This window comes from Cetorhinus maximus, chromosome 11 (assembly GCF_964194155.1).
Source record: "Cetorhinus maximus chromosome 11, sCetMax3.hap1.1, whole genome shotgun sequence".
NCBI classification, from domain to species: domain Eukaryota; kingdom Metazoa; phylum Chordata; class Chondrichthyes; order Lamniformes; family Cetorhinidae; genus Cetorhinus; species Cetorhinus maximus.
This window is the reverse complement of record NC_135889.1, coordinates 62,308,789-62,336,207: the sequence shown is the minus strand read 5'-3', so window position 1 is coordinate 62,336,207 and position 27,419 is coordinate 62,308,789. Positions and strand designations below refer to the sequence as shown.

Below are 27,419 nucleotides of genomic sequence, written 5' to 3'. Positions count from 1 at the left end.
CCCCCCTAAACTGATGAATCAATTCTCCTCTATTGATCACCATTTGGAAGAAGTAGAAGGGTAGCAAGGACACAGACTGTACACTGGGTGGGGAACTTCAATGTCCATTATCAAGAGTGGCTCTGCTGCATCTCTACTGACTCAGCTGGCCAAGTCCTGCAGGAACTATCTGAAGCTGGGCCTGCAACAGGTGGTGAGTAAACCAACAAGAACAAAAAACCTACCTAACCCTTTTCTCACCAACCCACCTGTCGCAGATGCACCTGTCCATGACAGCATAGGTATGAGTGATCATTGTATATTCCTTGTAGAAACAAAGACCTGCCTTCACACTGAGGATATGGTCCATTGTATTATGTAGTGCAACCACCATACTAGATGGGGTAAATTTAAAACAGATCTATCATCTCAAAACTGTGTCATCAGCAACAGAATTGTATTCAACCACAATCTGTAACCTCATGGCTTGCTATATCTCCCCACTCTACCACTACCTTCAAGCTTGGGGACCAACCCAGGTTCAATGAAGAGTGCAGAAGAGCATGGCATGAGGTGCCCCAGGCATACCTAAAATGAGATGCCAAACTGGTGAAGCTAGAACACAGGACTATAAATAAGCAGATACAGCATCCTATTGACAGAGCAACCTGCCAACCAATAGAAGTGATTCCCACAACCAATGGATTAGATCAAAGCTCTGCAGTCCTGCCACATAGCTGTGAATGGTGGTGGACAGTTAAACAACAAGCTGGCGAAAGAAGCTCCATAAATATCCCTATCCTCAATAATCAGGCCCAGCACATGAATGCAAAAGACAAAGCTGAAGCATTTTGCAACCACCTTCAGCTGGAAGTGCTGAGTGGATGATCCATCTCTGCCTCCTTCCAAGGTCCCATCATCATAGATGCCAATCTTTAGTCAATTCAATCCAATTTGTGATGTCAGGAAATACCTGAGCGTGCCGGGCATATCAAAGGCTATGAAGCCTGCAAAAATCCTGGCAGTATTATAAGTCTTGTACTTCAGAACCAGCCACACCTCTAGCCAAGGTGTTCCAGTACAGGTGCACCATTGGCATCAACCTGAATGTGGAAAATTGTCCACAGAGTGTCCTGTTCACAAAAAAGCAGGAGAAATTAGGCACAAAACAGGAGTGTGATAGAATACACTCCACCTACTGGATGAATGCAGCAACATTCAAGAAACTTGATGCCATCCAGAACAAAACAGCCTGCTTGATTGGCTCCCCATCTACCACCTTAAATCTGCACTCCTTCCACCAGTGCATAGTGACTGCAGTGTGCACCATTCACAAGAGGCACTGCAGCATCTTACCAGGGATTTTTCAGTAGTACCAACCAAACCCGGGACCTCTATCATTCAGAAGAACAAGGGCGGCAGACGATTGGAACACCACCACTTGCATGTTCTCCTCCAAGCCACATGCATCTTGACTTGGAAATATATCGCCTTTCCTTCACTGTTGCTGGCTCAAAATCCTGGAATTCCTTCCCTAACAGCACTGAGTATACCTACACCACATGGACTGCAGCAATTCAGGAAGGCATGTCACCACCTCATTTTCAAGGGCAATTGGGGATTAGCAATAAATGCTCACATTGTTAACCATGCCCATATTCCCTGAATGAATTTTTTTTTTGTCTTCCCAATATTTAGTGGGGAGGAGATCTTTGCTCATCCAGTACTGGATGTCTGATTAAGAGACCATGGAGGAGTCAAGAGGTGGTGAAGTGGAGCTGGTATCAGTGTACATGTGAAAACTAACGTTGCGCTTTTGGATGTGGTAGAGGGGCAGCATGTAGATGAGAAATAAGAGGAAACCAAGGATAGATCCTTGGGAGACAACGGAGGAACTGTGCAGGTGCAGGATGAGAAGCCATTGGAAATGATACACTGGCTATTAGATAAGAATGGAACCATGTTAAAGCAGTCCCACCCAGCTGGCTGACACTGGAGAAGCATTGGAGGTCGATAGTGTGGTCAACCATGCCAAAGGCTGTACATAAGGCAAGAATGACAAAACGGGGTAGTTTACCTTTGTCACAGTCGCAAAGGATGTTATTTGTGACTTTGATAAGAGCTATTTTGAAACAATGGCTAGGGCTGAAACCTGATTGGGTGGATTTAAATCCATCCAATAAATTTTTTGTACTCTTTGTTTCTTCAGGATGAAAGATTTTCCAGTATTTAAATTAAGTGACCAGAAGGACATAATACTGAAAATAACTGTTACTAACAAGCCGTCAGACCCCAAAAGACCAGAACGAAATGGGGATGATGCACATGAAGCTCACCTGATTGCAACATTTCCAGACACTTTAACCTACTCTACGTATCGAGCCCTGGCATCAACTCAAGTAAGCATTTAGTTATTTTCTTCAATCTCTCCCTTTTTTCATTCCTGACCGATTGGTCAAGGCATTCCTCAGAACAATCTGGACAAGCTGCCTGGTTTAAATTTCATCAATGCTTGGCAGCCAATTGTTAGTCACCATCACTGGTGCATTGCCAACCAATCAGCACTCTCTTTACATACAGTATAAATTGGTGTTTCCCCTTATATTAGTATTCTTGCGAGTATCCTGATGAGTGCAAGATGAAAAGCTTAGACATGTCTCTCTTTCAGCAAGAGTAGACTGATGGAATGGTAATTGGCCAAGTTGGATTTGTCCTGCTTTTTGTGGACAGGACATACCTGGGCAATTTTCTACATTGCCGGGTAGATGCCAGTGTTGTAGCTGTACTTGAATAGCTTGGCTAGGGGCACAGCTAGTTCTGGACCACGTCTTCAGTACTATTGTCGGGGCCCGTAGCCTTTGCAGTATCCAGTGCCTTCAGCCGTTTCTTGATATCATAGAGTGAATTGAATTGGCTGAAGACTGGCATATGTGATGCTGGGGACCTCCAGTGGAGGCAGAGATGGATCATCCACTCAACACTCCTGGTTGAAGATGTTTGTAAATGCTTCAGCCTTGTTTTTGTACTGATGTGCTGGGCATCATTGAAGATGGGGATATTTGTGGAGCTGCCTCTTCCTGTTAGTTGTTTAATTGTCCACCACCATTCACGACTGGGTGTAGCAGGACTGGAGATATTATCTGTTGATTGTGGGATCATTTTGCTCTTTTCAACACATTTGTTTTGGCATAGAAGACCCACAAGAGATGCTAGATTGCATCCAGAGTGGAAACCCTGACTTAATCTCTCCCTACTTCTACCACCATAAAAGAATCCCAGCAAATTGTAATGCTCCAAGTGAAAGTAGCTGGCTCACCACAGCCTTGGAATTGGACTTGAGGCATTCATGTTTTTATCAGTCCTTATTACACAGAACAGTACTTTTGCCCAGTAACCCAATGGGAGAGCTGAATTCTTAATTTTCTTTGAGGTTTGCTTTCATTACCTATTTCTTCTGATTGATCGATTACTCACTGTCACATGCACAGGCAATTTATCTTGATCTATGGTGTTCTGTTTTTAAATTAGGACAAAGTATCATGTACAGCAAATCAGAATGGGTCTCAAGCAGACTGTGAACTGGGAAATCCCTTAAAGAGAGGATCAGAGGTATGCTGTCCTTCACTTCTACTTTCATTCAAACATGTATACTTCACTTGCTTTTACTTCCTCAGTATAAAATCTAATGATTAATATTGGTCTGTTTTCTGAATTAAGTAAGTTTAATTTGCACATGGCTCTGATTTGTGCAAAACATAAATCTTAATACAATTACTATTTTTGTTTTAGGTTACTTTCTACTTAATCATGAGTACTACTGGAATTACACTGGACACCACAAACCTTAATATCAATCTACAGCTGAAAACGTAAGGCCGCCTTAACATTTCTATCTTATTTTACTTTAAATAAAATTAGCTTATTGAATACAAAAGTAGGGAGGTTATGCTTCAGTTGTACAGGGCACTGATGAGACCACATCTGGAGTACTGTGTACAGTATTGGTTTCCTTATTTAAGGAAGAATGTAAATGCATTAGAAGCAGTTCAGAGAAGAGGCTAATACCTCGTGGAATAGGCGGGTTGTCTTATGAGGAAAGATTTGACAGGTTAGGTTTGAATCCACTGGAGTTTAGAAGAGTAAGAGGTGACTTAATCGAAACCTTTAAGATCCTCAGGGGCCTTGACAAAGTGGATGTGGAGAGGATGTTTTCTCTTGTGGGAGAATCTAGAACTAGGGGTCTTTTTTTATTCATTTATGGGATTTGAGCATTGCTGACTAGGCCAGCATTTATTGCCCATCCTTAATTGTGGTTTAAAAATAAGGGGTCGCTCATTTAAGACACAGATGAGAGACATTTTTTGCTGAGGATCATGAATCTTTAGAACTCTCTTCCTCCAAAAGGCAGTGGAAGCAGGGTCTTTGAATATTTTTAAGGCAGAGTTAGATAGATTCTTGATAAACAAGACTATCGGGGGGAGGCGGGAGGTTACAATCAGATCAGCCATGATATTATTGAATGGTGGAGCAAGCTTGAAGGGCCATGTGGCCTATTCCTGCTCCATGTTCGTATGTTCATGAAAATTGCTTCAACTGGAGAGGCAATAAGGGTCAGATCTTTTATTTCCCAACATCTACTAAAATGCTATTCCATATTCTGAACTTTTACATCTAGATATTGAAAACATTTTATCCACAAGATAACCCCTGTTAATGAATTAATAAAATAAGCAATGCCTTTGAAATTGAATTGGTTGCTTTTATTTCCAGTATATTTCATTTAAAGAAAGACCAACATCAATTCCCTGTCTTGCTCAATACTTCATGCCCGTACCTTATGTCGATGTAAATCTACTTCCAAAAGTGATTACTGAATAGTGATCAGAAGTGGGAACCCAGCAGCAGTCACAAAGATCAAATGCCATGGCCTGATAGCTCTAGCGATCATCAACTAACTTAAAACCGAACGTGTGATCTCCCTGGTCTGTCTGGCTTAGCTACTTAATGCCTTGATCAGCTGAGCTTTCAGAGCCCAACATTAATATTTTGATTAATCCAATTATTTTGTGATTGAGGCTTTAATTTCCATTTAAAGGACCAGCGAACAGGCTAATCGGCCAACTATCGCTACTGCTCGAGTTATGATTGAACTACTTTTGTCAATAGTTGGGTGAGTAAGATTTCTTACTTTGTCCTTTCTGATGTGAATGTATTCACAATATTGTAGTGGTGGGTATAAAAATAGAAACATAAGTAATATTATTATTTTTGAACAGTGCTGCTAAACCATCTCAGGTGTATTTTGGAGGTTCCAAGGTAGGTGAGAGTGCTATGAAGACAGAAGAAGATGTGGGGAGTTTGATTCAGTACGAGTTCAGGGTAAGTGTGGCAACATCGTTTTTTTAAAAAAAATTAATGATGAACTTTGCTTCCTATTTTAAGCAATTTAAAATAATGTGAAGTGCTGTTAGTTTAAAACCTTGCCTACGTTATCTATTCATAATGAGAGTGACTACAATTATTAAACAATGAAGGGCATTGTATTGATTTATACTTCAAAATCTTTTGTTTCCTCACAGATAATTAATTTGGGCACATCACTTAAAACTCTGAACACTACTTGGCTACAAATCAAGTGGCCAAAGGAAATAGCCAATGGAAAATGGCTCCTCTATTTAGTGAAAATTGATTCAAAAGGCATCGATAACGTACAATGCACGCCCAGTAATGAAATTAACAATCTAACATTAAAGGTAGTTTAATTATTAACTTATTACTCATAGCTGCGATTGACTTACAAGGTTATTACATCTTGTGTTGTAGTAAAGCATTACTTTCTTGGTGAGTTGTGCTATCATGGACATTTAAATTGTGTGTTTCTCATAGAAACAGCCTTAAATGTGTATTTGGTTATTTTTAAGCAAGTAACCTGACTTTTTTACAGCAGCCAGCATTTAACTCTTCCTTGTTTAAAAATGATTTCAATATTATGCTGCAATATTTGTGCTTTTTAAAACCACATCTTAATAGCAGATGGGAAGTATGAGAAACGAGTATTTTGGCATATTGGCTGTGGCGTGTGTGTATGTATTTTCCTTCACCCAACCATTTGGTCTCATCTGCCTGAAGGCATTGGCAGAGGTAAATAAGGAAATAGGAACATAGGACTTAGGAGCAGGAATAGGCCATTCAGCCCCCTGAGCCTGCTCCGCTATTCTATAAGATCATGGCTGATCTGGTTGTGGTCTCAACTCCACTTTTTTCTGTTTGCCCACCTCATAACGCTTGACTCCCTTGTCTATCAAATACCTGTCTAACTCTGCATTGAATAAATTCAATGACCCAGCCTCCACTGTTTTCTGGGGAAAAAAATTCCAACCAAGAACCCTCAGAGAAAAATTTTCTTTCTCTCCATCTTAAAAGGGAGACTTTCTTAAACTGTGTTCCCTAGTTCTAGTCTCCCCCACAAGTGGAAACATCCTCCTGGTATAAAGTCCCCTCAGGATCTTGTATGTTTCAATAAGAGCATTTCTCATTCTGCTAAACTCCAATGGGTATAGGCTCAACCGGTTTAACCTTCCCAGGGATGAATCAAGTGAACCTCCTCTGAAATGTTTCTAATACAATTATATCTTTTTTCAAATAAGGAGACCAAAACTGTACACACATTTCAGATGTGGTCTCATCAAAGCCCTGTAAAACTGCAGTAAAACTTCCCTACTTTTATATTCCATTCCCCTTGTAATAAACACCAACATTCCATTTGCTGTCCCTATCACTTGCTATACCTGCATTCTAACTTTTTGTGATTCATGGACCAGGCCACCCAGATCCCTCAGTACCTTGGAGTTCTGCAACTTCTCTCCATTTAAATAGTGTACTACTTTTCTATTCTTCTTGCCATAGTGGTCAAGTTCACATTTTCCTACATTATACTCCACCTGCCAAATTTTTGCCCACTCACTTAACCTGTCTATGCAGACTTTCTAACTCCTCTAGACGTCTTACTTTCCTACCTATCTCGGTGTCATCGGCAAATTTAGCTACCATACATTTGACCCCTTCGCCCAAATCATTAATGTAGATTGTAAATAGCTGAGGCCCCAGCACTGATCCCTGTAGTACTGCACTAGTTACAGCTTGCCAACCTGAAAACGATCCATTTATCCCTACTCTCTGCTTCCTGTTAGCTAACCAATCCTTTATCTATGCTAATATGTTTCCCCTTACACCATGTAACCTTATTTTGTGTAGTAACATTTGATGTGGCATCTTATCAAATGCCTTTTGGAAATCTAAGTACACCACATCTACACATTCCCCTTTATCCACCTTGCTTATTACTTCTTTAGAAACCTCTAATAGTTAAACATGATTTCCTTTCCATTTCATTTCTCTTTCACAAAGTTGAGTGGTCCTCCAGTATCTCATTCAAGTAGCTATTCTTCCTGAGACTCATACATGCATTTTCTAACAATGATCCTCACCAGATAGTGATTAGGGTCAGGAACCCAGGGTGTATTTTTTTTTTCCTGTTTCCTAGCTGGCGTATAAGTAAAATCAGTTATAATACCCCAAATGCTACACTGGCTAATATCAGTTAACTCGGCACAATTTGGGAATCAAACTTCAATTTTTGTGCCTGTTTAAGTCATAGATGTAAGTTTCTGTTGACATTCATTATCTATTTACAGACATAATCTTTGAACTATTTTGTGATCTTCATAAGCTACATGCAGTTATTTTATTTCAGGAAGTTCCTAGTCAAACAAGGAAAAGAAGGGAGCTTGAGGGCAATGAATCGAAGAAGAATCCAGGAGTAATTTCCTCCCATTTCTCTGATAAAAGGAAATATGCAACTCTGGTAAGTGCAGATGTTGATTCAAAAATGTTGTTTCAAAATCCTTTTGTTTCAAAACTGACTGTGAAATTAAACATTCTGCAGGATTGTGACCAGACCAAGACTACTAAATGTGTTAATATAAACTGTCCCCTTCAAGGACTTGATAGCAATGCATTCCTGATTTTACGTTCACGGCTATGGAACACCACTTTCCTTGAGGTAAATATGAATCTGAATTGTGTTTTCTAATCTTTTGTAAATGTGTGCTTTTAAAATTGTTTTTAATGCAATCTTGTTTTAAAATATGCCTTGTGTTGTTTTGCAGGAATTTTCCAAACTGAACTACCTTGATATCATTGTTAAAGCCAAGATAACTGTTGCACCTGAGGCTAAAAACATTGAGATTAACAATGCTAATGCTGAAACTAAGGTAATTTACTTCTTGTAGCAATTTAAGAAGAAATTACTTATGTAATTTGGATACAGAGAAAAGCCAAAAAAACTGTTGGAAAAATATTCTCCCAATTAATTTAAATGCATTGATATATAAGCAGTAAAAATATCATTAATATGTAATTACTTATTAATATCTACTTGTATTGAAGAGCTGTATAAAAGGTGTCACCAAGCTTATTTATTATGCATATCAAAACACTAAAGAATGTTGGCAAGTAGACAACGGACATTTTAATCGTAATTTTCCAAATCTTCTGTGTGGGTAAACTTCCAGAATGCATATCACAGACTGAAATTATTAACTGTTAAAGTAATGGGCCAACAGGGATAGTTAACATGGATTGGTAAAGGGCAGAAAAACACTTGACCAAATTTTTGAGGAAAGTAGAGGCGAGTATGGGTAACAAATGAGTAAATGTTTTGTCTGTGTGCCTGTCTGTTTCTATGTGTGTATGTATAAAGTTCAATAAAAGGAATATTACATAAATTAAGGTAGAGGTATTGAGTGATTATAACCATATGGCTAGAGAGCTGGCTAGGATATAAACAGCAAAGTGTAGGTGCAAAGAGTTAAAGTCCTGGGCCCTAAGCTCTGCTCCCCAACTCTCTCCTCACTTAAGTGCTCCTTACAATCTATGTCTTTAACTTGTGGTCACCTACTGCAAAATCTTTTTGTGATTTTGTGTCATGTTTTGTTTGATAACGCTCCTGTGAAGCATCTTGTGATGTTTTACTATATTAAATGTGCCAAATAAATGCAAGCTATAGTTGTTTTGGAATTTTACAGAATGTAGGTCAGGACATGAAGCATGGCAGAGTGGGCAGCCAGGTGACAGATGCAGTTCAATGGCATGGAAGAGTGAAGTCATGTTTTTTTAAGAAAAATATGTTCTTAAAAAGTGAGATTTATACAAGTGGAGGATCAGAATTTGATTCTGTTCTTTAGACATATGCATATTGAATATAAAAACTGGGAGGTGGAGTTGAATTTTATAAGATATTGGATAGACTACAGTTGGAGTATGGTGTGCAGTTCTGAGCCCTCCAGTATAGCGGTGACATTAAAGCCATGGAAAGATACAAAGAAGTTGGGCCAGAATAACGGTAGTTCAGAAGGAAAGCACAGATATTGGATCTTTTTCACATTGATAGAGAAATTTCCAGGATGGTGATCAAATAGTTTTCAAGATTATGGAAGATTTTGAAGAAGTATATAGTAACGATCTTTCACAAGTAGTTGGCAAATAATTGATGACAAGGGGACATGGATTAGAAGAATTAAGGGGGAATTTGGAATAATAATGTATTTAAAGACAATTTCAAGTACCGGGAAGGCTCTGGCTACAGCTTTAATGGTCACTGTGGCATTAAGCTACTAAACAACAAGATCCTTCCAGATCATTGAAAGTACATCGGTATGGTCATGGTTAATCTCATTGTGGCCTTAATTCCACTTTCCTGTCTGCCCTCCCCCATAACCCTTGACTTCCTTGTCAATCAAATCTGTATAACGCAGCTTTGAATATATTAAATGACCCGGTCTCTACTGCTCATTGGGGAAGAGAATTCCAAAGACTAATGGACCTATCTGAGGGAAGAAGTTTCTCCTCATCTCTGCCTTAAATGGGAGACCCCTTATTTTTAAACAGTGCCCCCTAGTTCTAGATTTCCCACATGAAGGAAACATCCTCTCAGCATTTACCTTATCAAGCCCCCTCAGAATTTTATGTTTAAGTAAGATCACCTCTCATTCTTCTAAATTTTATTGAGTATAGGCCTAACCTACTCAACCTTTCCTCATAAAACAAGCCCCTCATCTCATGAATCAGCCTAGTGAACCTACTCTGAACTGCTTCTAATGCGAGTATGTCCCTCCTTAAGTAAGGGGACCAAAACTGTACATAATACTCTGGGTGTGGTCTCACTAATGCCCTGCACAGTTGTAGCAAGGTTTCCCTTCTTTTGTTCTCTATCCCCATGCAACAAAGACCTACATTCCGTTTGCTTTCCTAATTACTTGCTGTACCTGCGTGCTGACATTTTGTGATTCATGTACAAGGACACCCAGATCCCCCTGTACTGCAGCACTCTGTAGTCCCTCTCCATTTAAATAATATTCTGTTTTTCTACTCTTCCTGCCAAAGTAGACAACCTCTCATTTTCCCACATTTAAAACTCGCCAAAAAGCCAAAGCTGCCCGAAGGTCAGCAGCAGCAGCATGGCAACTGTCAGGAGAGAGCTCTCGATTGAAAAATGGTAGGTGAAATCCCTGCAATGTTAGAACCAACTGGATGCTGTGTGTGTAGGTGGGGGGGAGGTGGTGATGGAAGTGGGGGGCTTGGGGAGTGGGGGAGAGGTGGGGAAGGGGTGTTTGGAGGAGTTTGGAGGGAAGGTTGAGGGGTAATTATATATAAAAACGGTAAATGTATTACTGGCACACAAAATACCTCAAATTAGAGTGAATAAATGAAGACTCAGCACACCACTTCTGTAAGGTTGCTGACCCCTGGCATAAATAATTGAAAAAACAGTACACAAATGTCTTTGTGGAATAGGCAGGGAAATTTACAAACATAGCTCTGGTTGATGAGCTTGTATAAGAACAAGATTATGTGGCTGATAGCCCCTTCCTATGTTTCAATTTCTATGTGACATTGCAGATTTAAATGCAGACTTTAACTGTATTACTGATTGTAATTTTCTGTTTCCTTTTGATATGTTATTAAATGCTGTTAAATGATTATTACAGTAATATTAAACAGCAAAACTTCATACTTCTAATTTATTACATTTAACATTGAACTATTTTGAAGACCATATCTAACATTAGAAGCTCATTGTTAAGAAGCTAAAAAAAACTTCAGAATGTCCTGAACTGATGTTCTGCGATTCTTCATAAATATCCTTAAGAAGGACCATAATAAATTTTAAATGGATTTAAATTAATATTTTTTAAACTTACTAGAATAGCTAAAAGCAAACTTCTGGACTTCTGGCCTGTATTTGGTCAGTACAGCATTGAAATGCAGGCAAGAAGCTTACTAAAAAAAATAATTCCCTCTCAGGCTTTCAGCTAAAGGTCCATGGCCCAAGATTTTGATGATTTTAAACATGAGTACTAACTCAAATGGACTCAAAAGGAGTGTCTTGTATAATTTGTATGGGCAGAATTTTGCCCTCGTCAGGCGGGCTCAGCAGGAGTGGTCGGGAAGCTGACCGCCACCCGCGATTGGGCTGCGACCACGATTTCAGCGTTGCCTGTGTTGGGGGGCGGGGGAGGAAAGCGAGCGGAGAACTTTGTGCATCGCGAGGGTGCGTGCACAGGAAAAGCTCCCTGAGGCACAGAGCTGCCTTAAGGAGCTGAAGATATAAAAAATCAAAAATAAAGAATTTAAAAATGTTTAAAAAAAAACATGCCTCCTCATGTGACTCTGAGCAAGGACATGTTATTAATGAAAAGTTTAAAAATTTATTTTATTTTTATTTGCTGTTGGAAACCTCATCCCGCCCGTGGATGAGGTTTCCTAAAAAGTGCAATGGCCAACTGCAAGGTTGGACGGGCAGCAAAAAGTTACATTTAATTGGTACTTTAGTGGCCTTAATTGGCCTGTTAATTGTTGGCGGGTGCGCTGCCGACTCTTGTGCACACCCGCTGACTGAAATATCGCACAAGTGCGTGATGATGTTGGGGAACTTGCCCGACGTCATCGCGCGTCATTTTATACTTGTTCAGGTTGGGCACGCACTCCCCGACAAGGTAAAAATTCTGGCCTATATGTTTGTGAATTGAAGTTGTAATTTGAAACTGAAAGTGGTCTTACCTGCGCAGTTATACATGTCTCATCAGGAATCTGTTGGTTCTTTCATGTTTATCAATGATCTGTCTTCAACATGTTTTAATGCTTTGTTGTTGTTCCAATGTGTTTGATTTATGCCATTAAAGATGGCCAGCCATGTGCAAACAAAGGAGCATTTTTTCCACTGATAAACAACTTTGTAAAATGTTCCTTCAGGTACAAGTCACAGTGTTCCCTGAAAAAACTGAGAGTCATTACTTTGGAGTTCCTTGGTGGATCATTTTTGTTGCTATCCTGGCTGGAATTTTGATGCTGGCGCTTCTAGTATTTTTGTTATGGAAGGTGAGTGGCACTGTGGATGATTTAAGTGGAGATAAATTCAGAGAAATTAGAATATCTACAACCTGTTCCTCATTGAACAAACTACATGTGGTGGTAGGGATGAGGTACAACTTGAACTTATAAAGTATAAAAAAGGTTTCAACACACCATACTTCTGGTTAAATAGATTGTATTTGTATATGAAGGATACACAACAGGGCATAGTTTTATTTCATCCCAGGTTTCCATCCCTTTCCTCCCCAACCTTCCTTGATTCTTATTGCGATCTTGTTTTGTAGATGCTGGTAGCCTTCTGCTGCTCTCACCCATTTGGGTTATTATTCATGTGTGAGCCCTGATACTGAGAAAGCATTACACTCATTCATGAGAACCATCCCAGCTGAGCTTGATTCTGTACTCACTCAAACTTCCCTGAACATGCACTTTCCCAATGAGATCGCTAGATGGCAGTTGGAAGCATGAACCATGGGTTGGTTTTCTTCCTTCCTAGCCCAGGAGACCCATGACCAGTTACTGTGACGGACAAAAGCTATCTTTGCACAGGTGCTTATGGCATAAGTTGATACGTTAACATTTCCTGCGCTTCTCCTACCTCCTCAAGGTGCTGACTGTTCACTGGAGTGTAATTCCAAGAATGCTGGCAGCTCTCTGATCACTCACTTAAATGGCATTCTCCATTTGTGGGCCCAGAGAGTGATTATCAGCAGACAGTTCAACTGTGGAAGGAATCTTAGCTGAGCCAGTCCTACCCTTGCCCTATACCCACAAATGCAAATTCCAGCAGAAGTCATTGGAATCCAATCCAGTAGGATCCTTGGCTGATAGATTTCTTACGGTTTCCCATTGTAGAAGTTTTATATAAATTGCATCAGCTCATTTTTTTTTAAATGGTTGTAGCACCATTGTAGGAGGAGGCCAGATGGGTCATCAAGTCCATGCTGGCACACTGCAAGAGTAATTCAGCATTCCATTCCTCATAGCCTTGCAATTTTTTTCCTTCCGATAATTATCCAATTGCCTTTTAAAAGCCACAATCGAATCTGCCTCCACTATATCTCAGGTGGTGCATTCCAGATCTGACACTTGCTGCATTTAAAAAAAGGTTTTTCTTCCTCTCTCCTTTTGGTCCTTTTACCACTCACCAAATATCATTGTTCCCTGTTTCTCGACCCTTCCACCAATGTTTCTCTTGATCTGCTCTGTCTTGACCCCTCATGACTCCTCATGAAATTTCCTCCCAACCTTCTCCAAGAAGATCATCCCCAGCTTCTGTAACTTATTGACATAACTGAAGCTCTCACCTCCCGAGCCAGTCCCTCATCCCACGAGCCATTTTCACAAATCCTTTTTCTGTAGCCTCTCTAAAACCATTGCATTATTTCTAAAGTGCAATGCCCAGAATTGGCCACATTACTTCAGCTGAGGTGGAACCAGTATTTTATAAAGGTTCATCATACCGCCCTTGCTTTTGTACTCAGTGTCTCTCTTTATAAAGTCTTGGATCCATATGCCATTTTAACCACTTTCTCAACCTGCTCTGCTGCCGTCAACGGTCTGTGCACATATACATCCAGGTGTCTCTATTCCTGTATCCCCTTTAGAATTGTATCCTCTAGTTTATTTTGCCTCTCCTTTTTCTTCCGTCTAAAATGTATCACTTTCCACTTCTCTGCATTAAATTTCATTTGCCATGTGACTGCCCATTCCACCAGCCTCCTGTATATCCACTTGAAGTTCATCACTATCCTCCTTACAGTTCGCTATATTTCAAGGTTTGTATCATCTGAAGATTTTGAAATTGTGCCCTGTACAACCAAGTCTAAGTCATTCATATAGATCAGGAAAAGCAATGGTGTGATATTTTTGCAGGACAAAAGAGAGTGTGCCACATGGAGGTCAAGTACCCAAATGAAACTGGTTTATTCTGGTTTACTTATGTACATGCATATATAAATGACCACAAGAGGATGCTATTACACTCCTCACTCCTCTCTCTTTAATGGAAAAGTTATATGAAAATCCAAATTCCATACAATTTATACATTTCTTGTTTATAACTCTTACTTAACCACTGGTTTCCTATTTGTTAGAGGAACCTTCTTTTGTGATCTAAACTTTCAGAACTTGAAGAAGGGCCTTGACCCATCTAGGCCTAAGTCTCCAACAAAGAATGATTTTGCCCTTGACCTCCAGTTGAATTTTCCCTTTTATTAGACATGTCTGTTTGACTCTGACTCCAATCCAAACTGGTTTCAGGCACAACTTGTGTTGGAGTAACTGTGGTATTCTACTTGTATCCCAATTATCCAATTCATCAGACTCATTTGATTCTTCCCAACTTCCTCCTTCTTCGTGAACCTCCTGAAGGTAAAACATGAACAATATGTACAAATCTACAAACCTTTCCGTTACCAAAAATCTTGATCAAATATGCGTGAGGACCACATATTTTCACAATTCTCCCTGGCAGCCATTTCAACCACATGTGATGATGTCTTTTCACCTTAACCTTCTGGTTCAACTTCAAACTTCTTTCTCTCACTCTGCCCCTATCATGACTCCCTTTCTGCCTGGATTGTTTCTCTTGTACTGACTGTGCTAAATGTGGTTTCAGCAAAGAAAACCTTGCCCTGAGCTGTCTTCTAAGCAACAATTCAGCTGGAATTCTGCCGATAGTAGTGCGAGTTGTGATATGATAATTAAACAAAAAATTTGCCAGCTTGTGATTCAATGACAACTGATGTTTCTTCCAATTTGAATCTAGCATTTGCTTAACAAGAGCAGGCTTAACAATTTGTACTGTGCACTTTGCTGCTCCATTTAAAGCTGGATGATAGTCTGTTTTACCCTGTTCATTCTCATGAATATTATGATTCTTCTCAACAAAACTGAGGTCCATTGTTGGACACAATTTCCTCTGGGAGCCCATAAGCAGCAAACAAATTATGCAAAATATCTAGAGTTTTGCTAGTTGTTGTTTGATTCATCAGGAACCCCTCAATCCACTTCAAATAGCTATCAGTCACAGTGAACAGCTATTGCCCTTCACTCTGCAAGATCTACGTGCAGCCTCGGCCACACTCTAGCTGGCCATATCCATGGTTACAAAGGTACTGATGGTGGCTTCTTTTCTACTGCTTGACACACCCTACACTGTTTCACTGTGTTTTCTATGTCCTTATCTAACACTGGCCACCAAAGATAGCTTCTTGCTAGACTTTGTTAAGCTCATCCTTAAACGTTGATCATGAAGATCACATAGCAACTACAACCTGTACCTTTTCAGGGATTACGACCCTGACTCCCCTCATAACACAACATTTATCAACTGACAACTCATTTTTACACACACAAAATGACTTGACATCGACATCTAGTATCTGTCTTGGCCACCCAGTTGCAATGTATTTGTACAACCTTGCCAATACAGGGTCCCTATGAATTGTTGTAGCAATGTCATCTGCTGTAACTGTCAACTCATTTACCTGTGGAAAGAAAAATACATCTTCTCTGTTTGGCTCTACCTCAGATAGGGATGGTAATCTAGACATCGCATCAGGATTACAATGATCTTCCGCTCATCTGTACTTAATGACGTACTTATAAAATCAAACCCATCTCTGCATTCGGGCTGCAGATGAAGTGGGTACTGGAAACTTTGGATTCAAAATAGCTGCCAGTGACTTAAGATCAGTGTCAATCGTGAAACTACGACCATACAAGTATTTATGAAATCTTCTAACTCCAAAAATCAAAGACTGAGAATCGTAGAAAATAAGAGCAAGTGTAGTTCATTTGGCCCTTCGAGCCTGCTCCATCATTCAATATGATCATGGTTGATCCTTTATCTCAACACCATACTCCCACTCTCTCTCCCACTCTCTCCCCATACCCCTTGATGGCTTTAGAGTCCAGAAATCTATTTCCTTCTTAAATATATTCAGTGACTTGGCCTCAACAGCCCTCTGTGGTAGAAAAATCCACAGGTTCACCACCCTCTGAGTGAAGAAGTTTCTCCTCACCTTAGTCCTAAATGGCCTACCCTGTATCCTGAGACTGACCCCTTGTTCTAGACCCACAGCCAGAGCAAACATCATCCCTACATCCAGTCTGTCCAGCCCTGTCAGAATTTTATACGTTTCAATGCGATCCTGGCTCATTCTTCTAAACTCTAATGAATACAGACCTAGTCGACCCAATCTCTCCTCATACGACAATCCTGCCATCCCAGGAATCAGTCTGGCGAACCTTTGCTGCACTCCCTCTATGGCAAGTGTTATGATCACAGCTGATGATATTCCAGGACAAGCCAGATCCCAGGGTGGAGCCTGGCTTGATAGATCCTAACTTTAATTTTTTGATTACGTACATGTAGAGTGGCTACTGAGTAGAGTCACCGGAGTCAGCTGATGATCTTTTAACAAAAGAATTAAACATTTATTAGACAAGAAAAGATGAACTATAATTACAATACTCCTTCACCCACAGCTATACCTTTACGGATATATACAGATTTGTAAGGATAACACAAGTTACAAAAGTTATCTTATACTCTCATGATCATAGTAAGTACACAGTCCATGTAAACCAATAGGCACCCTGTGGTCAGGCACACCACACTCTGAAACCAAGTGACAGATGCCACCCCAAACAAATGCTATGGATTTCTGATCAACTTCCCCCAGATGTTCGTCACATTGTGAGCCAACCTGGTCTCACTGGACTCTGTCTTTCACATGAGGGTTTCCAGTCTACATTCTCGAAGAACCCGCTTTGGAATCTTCTCCCAAATGATGCTTTCTCTCAGACACCTTCCACAATGGTCCACTTCCAGGGTTTTGAACTCTCCTTCCAATGTTCCTCTCCCCTGGATTGCCACATGCATTCAGGTTCCCTTCCACTCACTCTCTGACTCATCACTGCTTCACATGCCCGTAGTAAAGAGTTACAGAACTCCGACTGTCTCCTTGGATATTCTGGTTTCTCACAAGCCTATTTTGCTTTAAGTCTGCATCTTGCAGCTTTCCCCCATCAAGCTTGGAGCCGTCCTCTGCTCCAATATTCTCCTTGAACAATATTGTTACCTCCTCCTGCTATCTTTCCTGAACACCTTGTATCCTAGAATATTTGGTATACAGTCCTGTCCTTTTTTTGAGCTAGGTCTTCTTTATCACCACAACATCATAATCCAGGTGGTTGTCTGTGCCTGCAGCTTACCAAACCTTATTTACCATGCGCTGTGCATTCACATACATTCACTGTAAAGCTAATTTAGACTTTATTATATTCCCTCTTAGCGCCCTATGAGGACATTAGTCTTGGCTCTCTTGAAGTGCAGCACCTCTGGCCTTACAGGTCCAATATTCCCCCAAACCTGGCTCAATGTCCCAGGAATTTAAAGCCGTCCCTCCTTCACTATCTCTTGATGTTGCATGTGGCAATGGGAGCAATCCAGAGATTGCTAACTTTGGGATCTTGCTTATTAATCTCTTTCCTAGCTCCCTAAACTCTGCCTGGAATACCTCATCCCTCTTTTTACCCATGCCATTGGTACTGATATGGACCACTACTGCTGGCTGTTCACCCTCCCCTCTTGGAGCACACTGCAGTCTCTGTGAACTTCTCTACCCTAACACTAGGCAGGCAACAGCTCTGGATACACAAACCTGTCTTTCCCACTAACAATTGAATCACCTGTTAGTATTGTTTTCCCAATCTGCCTGCTTCTCGCAACTCTCGCATCAACCCCCCTTCTCCCCCCCCCCCCCCCTCCCCCCACCTCCATATAGCTGGAGCCACCCATGGTGCCATGGATTTGTTTCTGACTGCACTACCCAGAGGAACCATCAATCTCACCAGAACTGAATATCAACTGGAGAGTTAGATGTACTCAAGGGACCCCTGCAATACCTGCCTGGTCCTCCTTGGTAATCTGCCAGTCATCCATTTTCTCTTGTCCTGCACATTGTTAAGCGGTGGGGTGACCGCATCAGAAATGTGCTATTCACTTAGCCCTCAGCCTCAAGGATGCACTGCAGTGATGCCAGTTGCTGCTCAAGCTCTGAAACCCAGGGCTTGAGTTCCCCCAGGTGACACCTCCTGCACATGTGGTTGTCCAGGACACGAAAAGCCTCCAAGAATTCCCACGTGGAACAGGATGTGCATCTGACAAGACTCAGGTGCTCTGCGATACATCTATTTGTTAGACTACTAACTAAACTTTACAGAAATAAAACATTACTTTTTGAAAAAAACCTTAAGATTTGAAACTTAAGACCTCACTAATTTTAACCCAATTTAATTATACTAGCCCCTTATTTAGATCTTAAATCTTTGTCTCAATACTTACCCTCCATCACGACCTTTGTTCCCTTTGGTCTGATGCTCCTTCCACACTGCACTGAGCTCAGCTAATTCAGGACAGAGCAGGAACCTTTCAGTTTATAATTCCTGAGTGATGCCTTTGCTCACTAGGATATGGGGTGGGTGGGAGCGGGGTGCAGATTTACATTTTACATACCTCATTGGGTTCTGTTGTGAACCTTTCCATTACGGTGCATTATTATACTAAGACATTATTATGGCAATTGATTGGACTTAGTTACAGTTCCAGAAAAAATACCACAGTAGAAAAACTACTACCTTCTCAGGTAACACAGTTGGGTGCCTCAAGGATGGTCTGGATATTGTAATCCGTTTAATAAACTGTAATTAGTCAGAGTATAATGACCTTGTAAATATTTATGTCAGTGCCAAGTGGGCATTTCCTTTATTCTCATTTTTTAAAAAGTGCATTTTAAAAACATCCGATGAAGGTATATTGAATCAACATATGTTCTGTAAAATTGCACCCACATTACCATTAATTGTGCAACTTTTAGCCATAGTGTGTACTGATAACTGACTTTATAAAAGATCTTGATTATTACACAACTTGTTTCCTTGTAGTTTGGTTTCTTCAGGAAAAACAGAAAAGATCCTCACTATGATGCCTGGTATCCCAAGGCTGAGATCTCCGTTCAGCCATCTGACAAAGAAAGACTTACCTCTGATGCATAATGTTGACTCACTTCCCTCCATTGATTGGTAAATAGTCCATTGGTCTCCAGTTCATGGCTTGGAGGGCATGGTGTGTGGAGCTTGGCATCATTTTACCCCTTGCTTACTCAAAGGAGGACACAATTGCACAGCATTAACATCTAACTAAATCCCCTTTTTGATCATTTAGTTGCTTTATTTTGGGATTCAGTGGAGGAGACCATATCGAGTTGTTCTGATGTTAAAACAAATGAGAAAACAATTTTGAATAGATGAGTTACCACCACTTATTCTATTCAAAGTTGTACATTTATTCAGTTAGTTTAGAATCTGATTTTAACATGCCATCATTGACAATTATCTGAAAATATAATGTCATTCTTCGCTAAGAAGAATGGGCAAAATTAAATAGCATCTCTCTGTTACACACCAGATATGTAACACAAAGCTGCTATTGGATTAATTGGAACTTTCGGTACTCTTACACGTTGACTTTTTAAAATTCATTCACGAGATGTGGGCTCGCTGGCTGGGCCAGCATTTACTGCAGCCTTTTATGATGCTTGCATGTAAACTTCTTGCGTGGGGAATGGTGCTTACTTTTCAGGCTACTGGAAATGGGAACTTTCACTCTTCAGATCTTTTGCTGGTTCCGGCTTTCAAAGTTGATAGCTGAAAGATCTTTCTATAGTTTCACTCTGCTGTTTAAAATGCTGTGTTTAGAGCTGATAAATTTGCTGCATGTTCACACTGTACTTTTTATGGTGGGTGTTATTGAAGCAACTTTTTGACCTTGAATTACTGTTTTATATCCATTTATTTAATTATATTACTGGTGATAGATTTATAGTCTGTATTTCTTTTCCTTTTGTGAGGCAAAATATAGAGCTGAATCTGTTAGGCCCCAGTATGGGCGAGCACAGAGGTGGGCGGGTGCATAAATTTGCACTGATGACTGGCGTGCCAGATTGCCAACTCTATCCCACCCCTGGTCCATTTACCAGGAGGGAGGTTGGGAGGCTGCAGGGCTACCCACCCACAAGTGGCAGGTAGCTCATTGAACTGGTTGAAGGCCAATTAAGGTCCATTGTCAGAGTCCTTGGGGGAACAGTGTAGCTGTCTGGTGGTGGTTACATGGCAGCAAACTGGGGTTGGCCATTACTCCAGGCAAGCCCAAAGCCCTCCTGGCCTCCCTGTCTTCAGCTGCAGCCACAGGCTGTGATCTGGCTCCTGAGGACGTTTCTTTAATTTAGGGTTAAGAAAGTTGGAGAATGGGTGCCTCTCTCTTGGGTGATCTCTCCCTCATTTACCTGAGAAAGCAGCCTGCTGCAACTTCCGTGCTGGAGGGCCTACTATTGGTCCTCCAGCCTTGAGAGCCTGCCCAATGTCCTTAATGGGACAGCAACACCCTCTGCCATTAATTGGCCAATTCGGGAAGAAAGCCACAGCCAGATGACTGTTCCCCACATTATTAGGGCTTCTGACTACCATTTGACTAAGACAGCAGGGATCCTGAAAAGCATAGAGGAAATTTTGCCTTTTTTTTTAAAATTAAACTAGTTTTCTGGAGTCAGTGATACAGTAAAATCTTTCCAGTTTGGGAGAGCATGACTTTGCAGGATGTTCTGTCACAAATATAGGCCGGATTTTAGTCCCTGCAATGGGGGTGGCTGTCAGCAGCCGTCGGGAGCTACTGAAGACCCCTGTAAGTTGCTTTAAACCTCTGAACCATCATTACATTCTGGTGGGCTCAGGGTTAATTGGCTTTAGGTGGCTAATTAATGAACCTAATTGACATCTCACCCCCAGTGGGTGGAAGTCCTGTGTTGGATTCCCTCCCCGCCTCCCACTAAGTTGGGGACAGTTTTCCCGATGCCAGGAATCAGACAAAGGTCCTCCCGCCTGTTTCTCCCAGCCCCTCCTGCCACCATGCCTGCTCCGGCAGGCTTTGTTAAATTCCTCCCATAGTATTTGATGGAGTTAGATAAATTTAACGAAGGAACAGCTCATCCTTAAATTTGATATAACTACACGGTTACATAAAGTATATTCCGATTCGATTAGGTAAGTGTTTTTATATTTACACCTGTGAACACAAATTCCTGCTGATAAATCTGTTCAAACAGTACCTGACCAATTACAGACTGACCTAGGACTCTAACAGTGATTTTCTTTTGTCATGTTAAAGTGTCTACATGAAAACTGTAAGTTTGTTTTGTGTTTTTTTTGGCCAATTTTCTTTCCTTCTCTGCTGAGTCTTGCAGGACTATGGGTTTATGGGCAGTATTGGCCTTGCACTGCCTCATCCAAGTAGACATTAATTGTGTACAAAACTTCACCACAGTGTTGGCAGGCTATTTGCCCACAGAGGTCTTGAACCTGATGTTGTCCTCACCCAGCATCTATAGTTATGCATTTCTAACAGAAGTCACTAATCAGTAACCAAGAACCGGAAGGTTTTTTGCTTTATCCTGGGGGAAGTCGTCAGTTGTAACCCTCGAATTGCCACTCTGGCTGAGCTTAATTAACTCGGCACAGGCAAAGAGTGGAACCTGAGACCCTCTACTTTGTATTGTTTATTACTAAACTTACTTTTTAAAAATAACTGTTAAAGAAGAAATTGTTGGTAATAATTATTTGAACTAATCTATTCCATTATTCTTCGTAATGGTAAGTGACTGACACACACTATTTCATTCCTGAGTGGTGTGCTTCTCAAATAGAATAGGTCTCTAGAGAATCGGTGCGTTTCCTTTTCAGAGGTTACATTATCTTTCTAATTCCCACTTTCCCCCTGTTTACAGTGTGGATTTTTTAAACGTTCCCGTTATGATAACCGTGTTCCACGCTACCACGCAGTCCGAATCCGGAAAGAAGAGCGACAAACCTTTGAGGATGGAAACTTGAACAAGAAATGTGACAAGAAACAATGGATGACAACGTGGCAGGAAAATGAGAGCTACTCTTAAGAACCATTATCTTTGTATTCTTAAAATTATTGAATTTAGAACACTAAGGTAACCTATACTATTTTGGTATTGCATTACTGTGCATTGATTTCTCTTCAACTGTCTGAGGATGCCCCTTGGTTATGTAGAGATTTCCTGTATTGCGCAGCACATACCTCAGTGTGGCTGCCCTTCTTATCTTTAAGTACACCCAGGATGCCTTGTGGAGTGTATAGTTTTTAGACCGTTCATGCTTGACAATTTTGGTGCATAAGATTTGCCTTGTAAGCCAAGTGCCCAGCAGCATGGGATTGAATTACCATCTGCTCCAGAATATAGATGTGAAAAAAATCTTCTAATTCCATTCAGTAACATGTTGGTCTTTGTCATTTTTAACCTGAAGTAATGTGCAATAGTCAACTGTGCAACTGACTATTGATTTTTCAATTGATGAATGTGTTTCAGTATTGCCAGGACCCAGTTTGTGTATTCAGAAAATAGTCAACATTTTGAACTGGGATTGAAAAAAAGTTGTACATTTTTGTAAATAGTTATATATTTTAGAATGTCCTGGTATTTATTTTGTCATAAATTGTGTCCTTTTAGTAACCATTAGTATGGCCACAGATGGCTAAGTTTCCCTACAGGGGAAACAAATGTTCTGGATGTAAAAATGGACTACATTTTGCTTTGGTTTAATTTTTTTATGAAGATGTAGACTTGACTGAAAATGGTTTAATATCTGGAGAAAGTGCTATCTGACTTTGCCTTTGCTTAGTTTTACTCTGAGTTAGCTTTACATCCATATGATACTGAAAAGGGAAGAAGAAAAAAATACTTTAATGAGCGTGTCAAGCTTGTTAAAATCGGCCTGGAGCAGCATTCAGTAGCTGTATGGTCAAATCAAAAAACGAGTAATTTGTTTCTTACCTGACCTGAGCACAAGTATTCCTCTGTCTGTAAAATTAAAGGAGAAATTCTCTGGCTAAATTATATTTATCTTCAATTTTACATACAGAGGAAAGTAATACCCTGAGTTAGTAAGCTTGAGAAAAGAGACAATTTGAAGCATCACCAGAGCAGAGAAAGAAATGAATACTATAGTGGTGTTCTCTGCCTGAGAGCATGAATGTACTAAATAAATCACATTGGAGGAAGAAGAGAGGATGGCATGGGAGTGCAGGGAACAGAGAAGGTGCCCAACTAGCTGTAGATACTAACAAGGTAGTGGGTCAACTGTAATAATCAGCTGTCTGTGTATGATGGAGAAACAGTGCATGAGAAAACACAGGCTCACCAGGGTGGCGGGGGGCAAGGGACACATCTTTGAGATAAAGAGTTCAGTGAATTGTTAACCATCTGCCAGGCTCTGTTAGTAGCAGAGGACCACCACTCCACTTTTATACCACAAGGACCTCCACCATGTAGAAGTCAGACATATTTTGTCTTTCAGACAACTGATGCTTCTTTTCCTCCACTCAAACTATCACATACTGCAGAACCGCTTAAAGTGAATTATTAGTTTTGAGGTTTTCACTACTTCTATAATCTGTTTTTCTCTTGAATTTGAACTTCTTCAACTTGCATGAACACTTGCACCACTGCAAAGGTCTCCTGTTGCTGATAGTTTAGCACAGCTGGGAGCCTACATAGCCAACTGCTGAGCTGCACAAAATACAAAAGAACTATTATCCATATCTGTGACTAGCACTGGTAGTTTTGCACCAGAACTGGGCATCTCATTTTATTGTGTGTTTATTGATGCTAACCCATAGCAGGCACTAGGGCAGGCAAAGGGGCTATTACAACAGAATCCTTTATGCAGAGCTACATGATGACACAGCTGTTAATGACTTGAGTGTTCCGTATGTGCCACTGCTGGAAGGTGTTTCACGATGAGCATGGCTTTGTATGAGCAGTGGGAAATTATGGGGTCTGGGGATTTCTCACTTAATTACTTGTAAGTCTTCTGCAAGGAATTAAAGCTAACCATGAATGCACCTTGGACTTTGGATCCCAATGCTTTCATAGCAATGGTGTAAATATTCATGAATGATCCTTTTTGTGCACTGTACCACTGTAGCCAGGTATATCCCGCCTAACTGCTGTTACCAATGCAGGTATCGCTGCTGTGTCATGTGCCAAATGGCAAGCTGCAAACTGCTGTGCAAATAAGTATTTTCCTAAATATTCCAGTACCTGTATTAGTGTGTCTCTGTGGTGCTAGTGTTTTTTGAGTATATTTTTGATATCAGTTGCATTCCTTGTGTGCAAATGTTTTGTCTTCATACTTTTCTGCAATATTCATGCCTTTTGATTTTAATAAGTTTGCAACATGGCACTACATTTTTTTTTCCATGACATATAGCCTTCTCTGCTGTCTCATTTTACATAGCTGAGAGGCAATCTCTCCCACCAGAAATCTGCATCCATTTCTGCACTGCACTGGTTACCAGCACATTTGGAGCAGTTTATTAAAAATGAACTTTTTAGCATTTATAACAATTGATTGACTTTTATAGATATCCTCCCCCCACACTCCAAAATTTCGTGGAGTTCTCCAGAATCTTGTTTCTAATCCATGCCTTTCTATAATTTAATTACTGGGTTGTTGATTTCAGTTAAATATGGATATTTTGTTTCTGTGATGCAGAGCAAAATATAGCCCCATATGATAAGCTGGCACTGATTTGGTTCAGCACTGGGACTTCTTGAAAAAGGGTAAAATTTTAAAAGTTGCTTATGGCTCTGATTTGTGTTTAAAGGAACATTATATAATTTTTAGGTGCAGATGTCAAGTACTTTAATTTCGTGCACGTGTATCTTGTAATTTCATAGATCCGCTTTTAAAATACATGAGTTTATAAGAAATTCAAGCTTCATTTCAGTCTTATTTGTGATTTTAATATTGTACGTCATTCCATAATGCAAGTTAATTTGTTTTTCTTCTGGTTTTCTCCTGTCTTTATGGTGCTGCCTGTTGCCGCAGTGTGATTCCACCATTGCCAGTCACCTCTCCTGAAATACGTTGCCGAATTGGGCATTCCTCGTAGAATCTAATTTGGTAACCATTAAATTGGGAATGGGGGGATGGGTGTTAGAGTGGGGAAATAGGAAGGCACAGCTCAGCCTGGCCTATTCTCGCCTGCCAAGGAGTGCAAATTGCAGACAATTGAGGCAGCAATGCAGGATGTGGGGGTAAACTTTAATGTAGAGGTAGACCATTTACCTTGTGCCTCAACCAGGTATGAAAAAGCACCCGCTGCCACAGTGCCCAACAGAAATATAACAGTCCTTACACAAGGCAAGCAAGAAAGGACGGACTGGGAAATGTGGCGCATCCTACTTGGCCAATGATTGGCTGCCCTGGACACTGCCAGTACAGTAGCAATCTGGTGCATAGACCGTCCTAGTTGACAGGCTATTTGGCCAATGATTGCTGCTATTCTGGCAGAGAGCTCGGCTCCCCCACCAGAGCTTGGGCCTGGTGTTTTCCACTTTGTGCACCCCACTATCCCAGGCCCTGTCTCTGATAATGCATTACTGTATGGAAGTAATAGCCTGGATCTTCTGCCTCATACTCTGGAGTGGAGCTATGATTCCACAGCTTTCTGATTTGGAGATGGGTTTGCTACTACTGAGCAAAAGGCCAACACTTTTGAAGTGAAAAGAGGTGAACTTAGTAAGTAAATTAGTATGCAAATCATAAATAAAAAGAAAATACAGCAGAAGTGCTTCAAATCAGTAACCGGTCTTGGTTGAAACTCTCTTTCATTCTTGCAGTTTGCTCTAATCTGAACACGTCATCTCCTGTTACAGAACCTCAACATGTCCAGATAACTTTTTCCTTGTTTAAAAACATTTGGAGATACTGCCTGTTAGAGCAACCTCTTCATAATTTGAATCTCTGGCAATCTAGAAAGAATTCTAGCTGCAGTGTGAAATGATTTAAATGTTAAGAATAACATTTGCCATCTAGTTATTAGCTAAAAGTTAATGATGTGGCACTTTCTTTAGAAATGACTAACTTTGTTTCTGAAGAAATCCCCAAGATGTTATGAGCTGTCGCAATAGCCAGACTTTAGGTGTTTGTGTTATGAGAACATGATTTCAGCAGTTTGTCATTTGAAAAGAATGTAAAGCAGACAAGTAAGGGATTACTCTGTGTATAGGTGATTACCGTCTGCTGCTGCTGCTGCAATTACCCGAATATTCTTTTGCAGGTCATTACAGAGTTTAAAAAAATTAGAATGGATTCTTCTCATAAATTGTAAATTATCAAAAATGCTTCACATGGAATACTTGCATTAAGGAAATTCAAATACACAATATCTCTTTCTTTAAAAAAAAAGTGCTCTATATAAACTTTACCTGATAAAACCTTTTAAATAAATCCTCTAGATTTTCAAATAATTTTGCTAGAAACAGTAGAAAGATATTCCACTAGTACATCTGATTTGATGGCATTGATACATCCTTGGGAAATCAATGTGCGTTCTCAGACAGCAACCTAAACTTAACCCACAATACCCACTACTTTGAGCAAATGCCTCTGCTGTTGAGATGAAGTTGAGGCCTTCAAGCAAAGACTTCAACGAAGGCATTAAAAGACAATTGAATGAATAAGTTTAATCATATCAATGTAAAACGTGCATTTTTTTTTTTGCATTTTTGTTTGTATCCTTAGTAATTTTAAAAAGGCAGACAAAAAATTCAGATCACATTGAGTGATTTGTGAGGAAAAGATGATACAGATGGGAAGCTTAAACAGGTGGCTCCTGTTCTAAGAAATCTCACTGTTAACAAATGCTCCTAATTTTTTCAGTGGTGCTGACAAGTCCATACTTGTTACAAAATTGTGGAATTTTTGAATAACTTGAATCACCTCTATTAGTTCCTTCTGCAGTGAGGTTTTATTGAGAGTACCTCATTGTGTGTGTTTATGTGAAAGAAAGCACAACTACTGTAGTATGGCTTTTGAAAAAGCCTTTGAAAGGATTTCTTTATATTCAGGAT

At 40.3% G+C, this 27,419-nt stretch overlaps 1 protein-coding gene across 2 annotated transcripts in view; it reads left to right on the top strand.

The window, feature by feature from the left end:
- Positions 1-23,218, top strand: part of LOC144686637 (integrin alpha-6-like) — a 122,161-nt gene extending 98,943 nt beyond the window's left edge. The window contains exons 15-26 of one of the 2 annotated variants that reach the window (XM_078552102.1): positions 2,189-2,378; positions 3,508-3,588; positions 3,769-3,848; positions 5,075-5,149; positions 5,256-5,358; positions 5,559-5,732; positions 7,733-7,843; positions 7,925-8,041; positions 8,148-8,252; positions 12,292-12,417; positions 19,366-19,503; positions 22,260-22,772. In XM_078552102.1, the coding sequence (XP_078408228.1) occupies positions 2,189-2,378; positions 3,508-3,588; positions 3,769-3,848; positions 5,075-5,149; positions 5,256-5,358; positions 5,559-5,732; positions 7,733-7,843; positions 7,925-8,041; positions 8,148-8,252; positions 12,292-12,417; positions 19,366-19,476 (1,273 nt within the window). In that variant the 3' untranslated portion in view covers positions 19,477-19,503; positions 22,260-22,772. Of the gene's footprint in view, positions 1-2,188; positions 2,379-3,507; positions 3,589-3,768; positions 3,849-5,074; positions 5,150-5,255; positions 5,359-5,558; positions 5,733-7,732; positions 7,844-7,924; positions 8,042-8,147; positions 8,253-12,291; positions 12,418-19,365; positions 19,504-22,259 lie in introns of both variants that reach the window. The other variant, XM_078552101.1, reaches the window with a different exon arrangement.
- Positions 23,219-27,419: the final 4,201 nt, after the last annotated feature.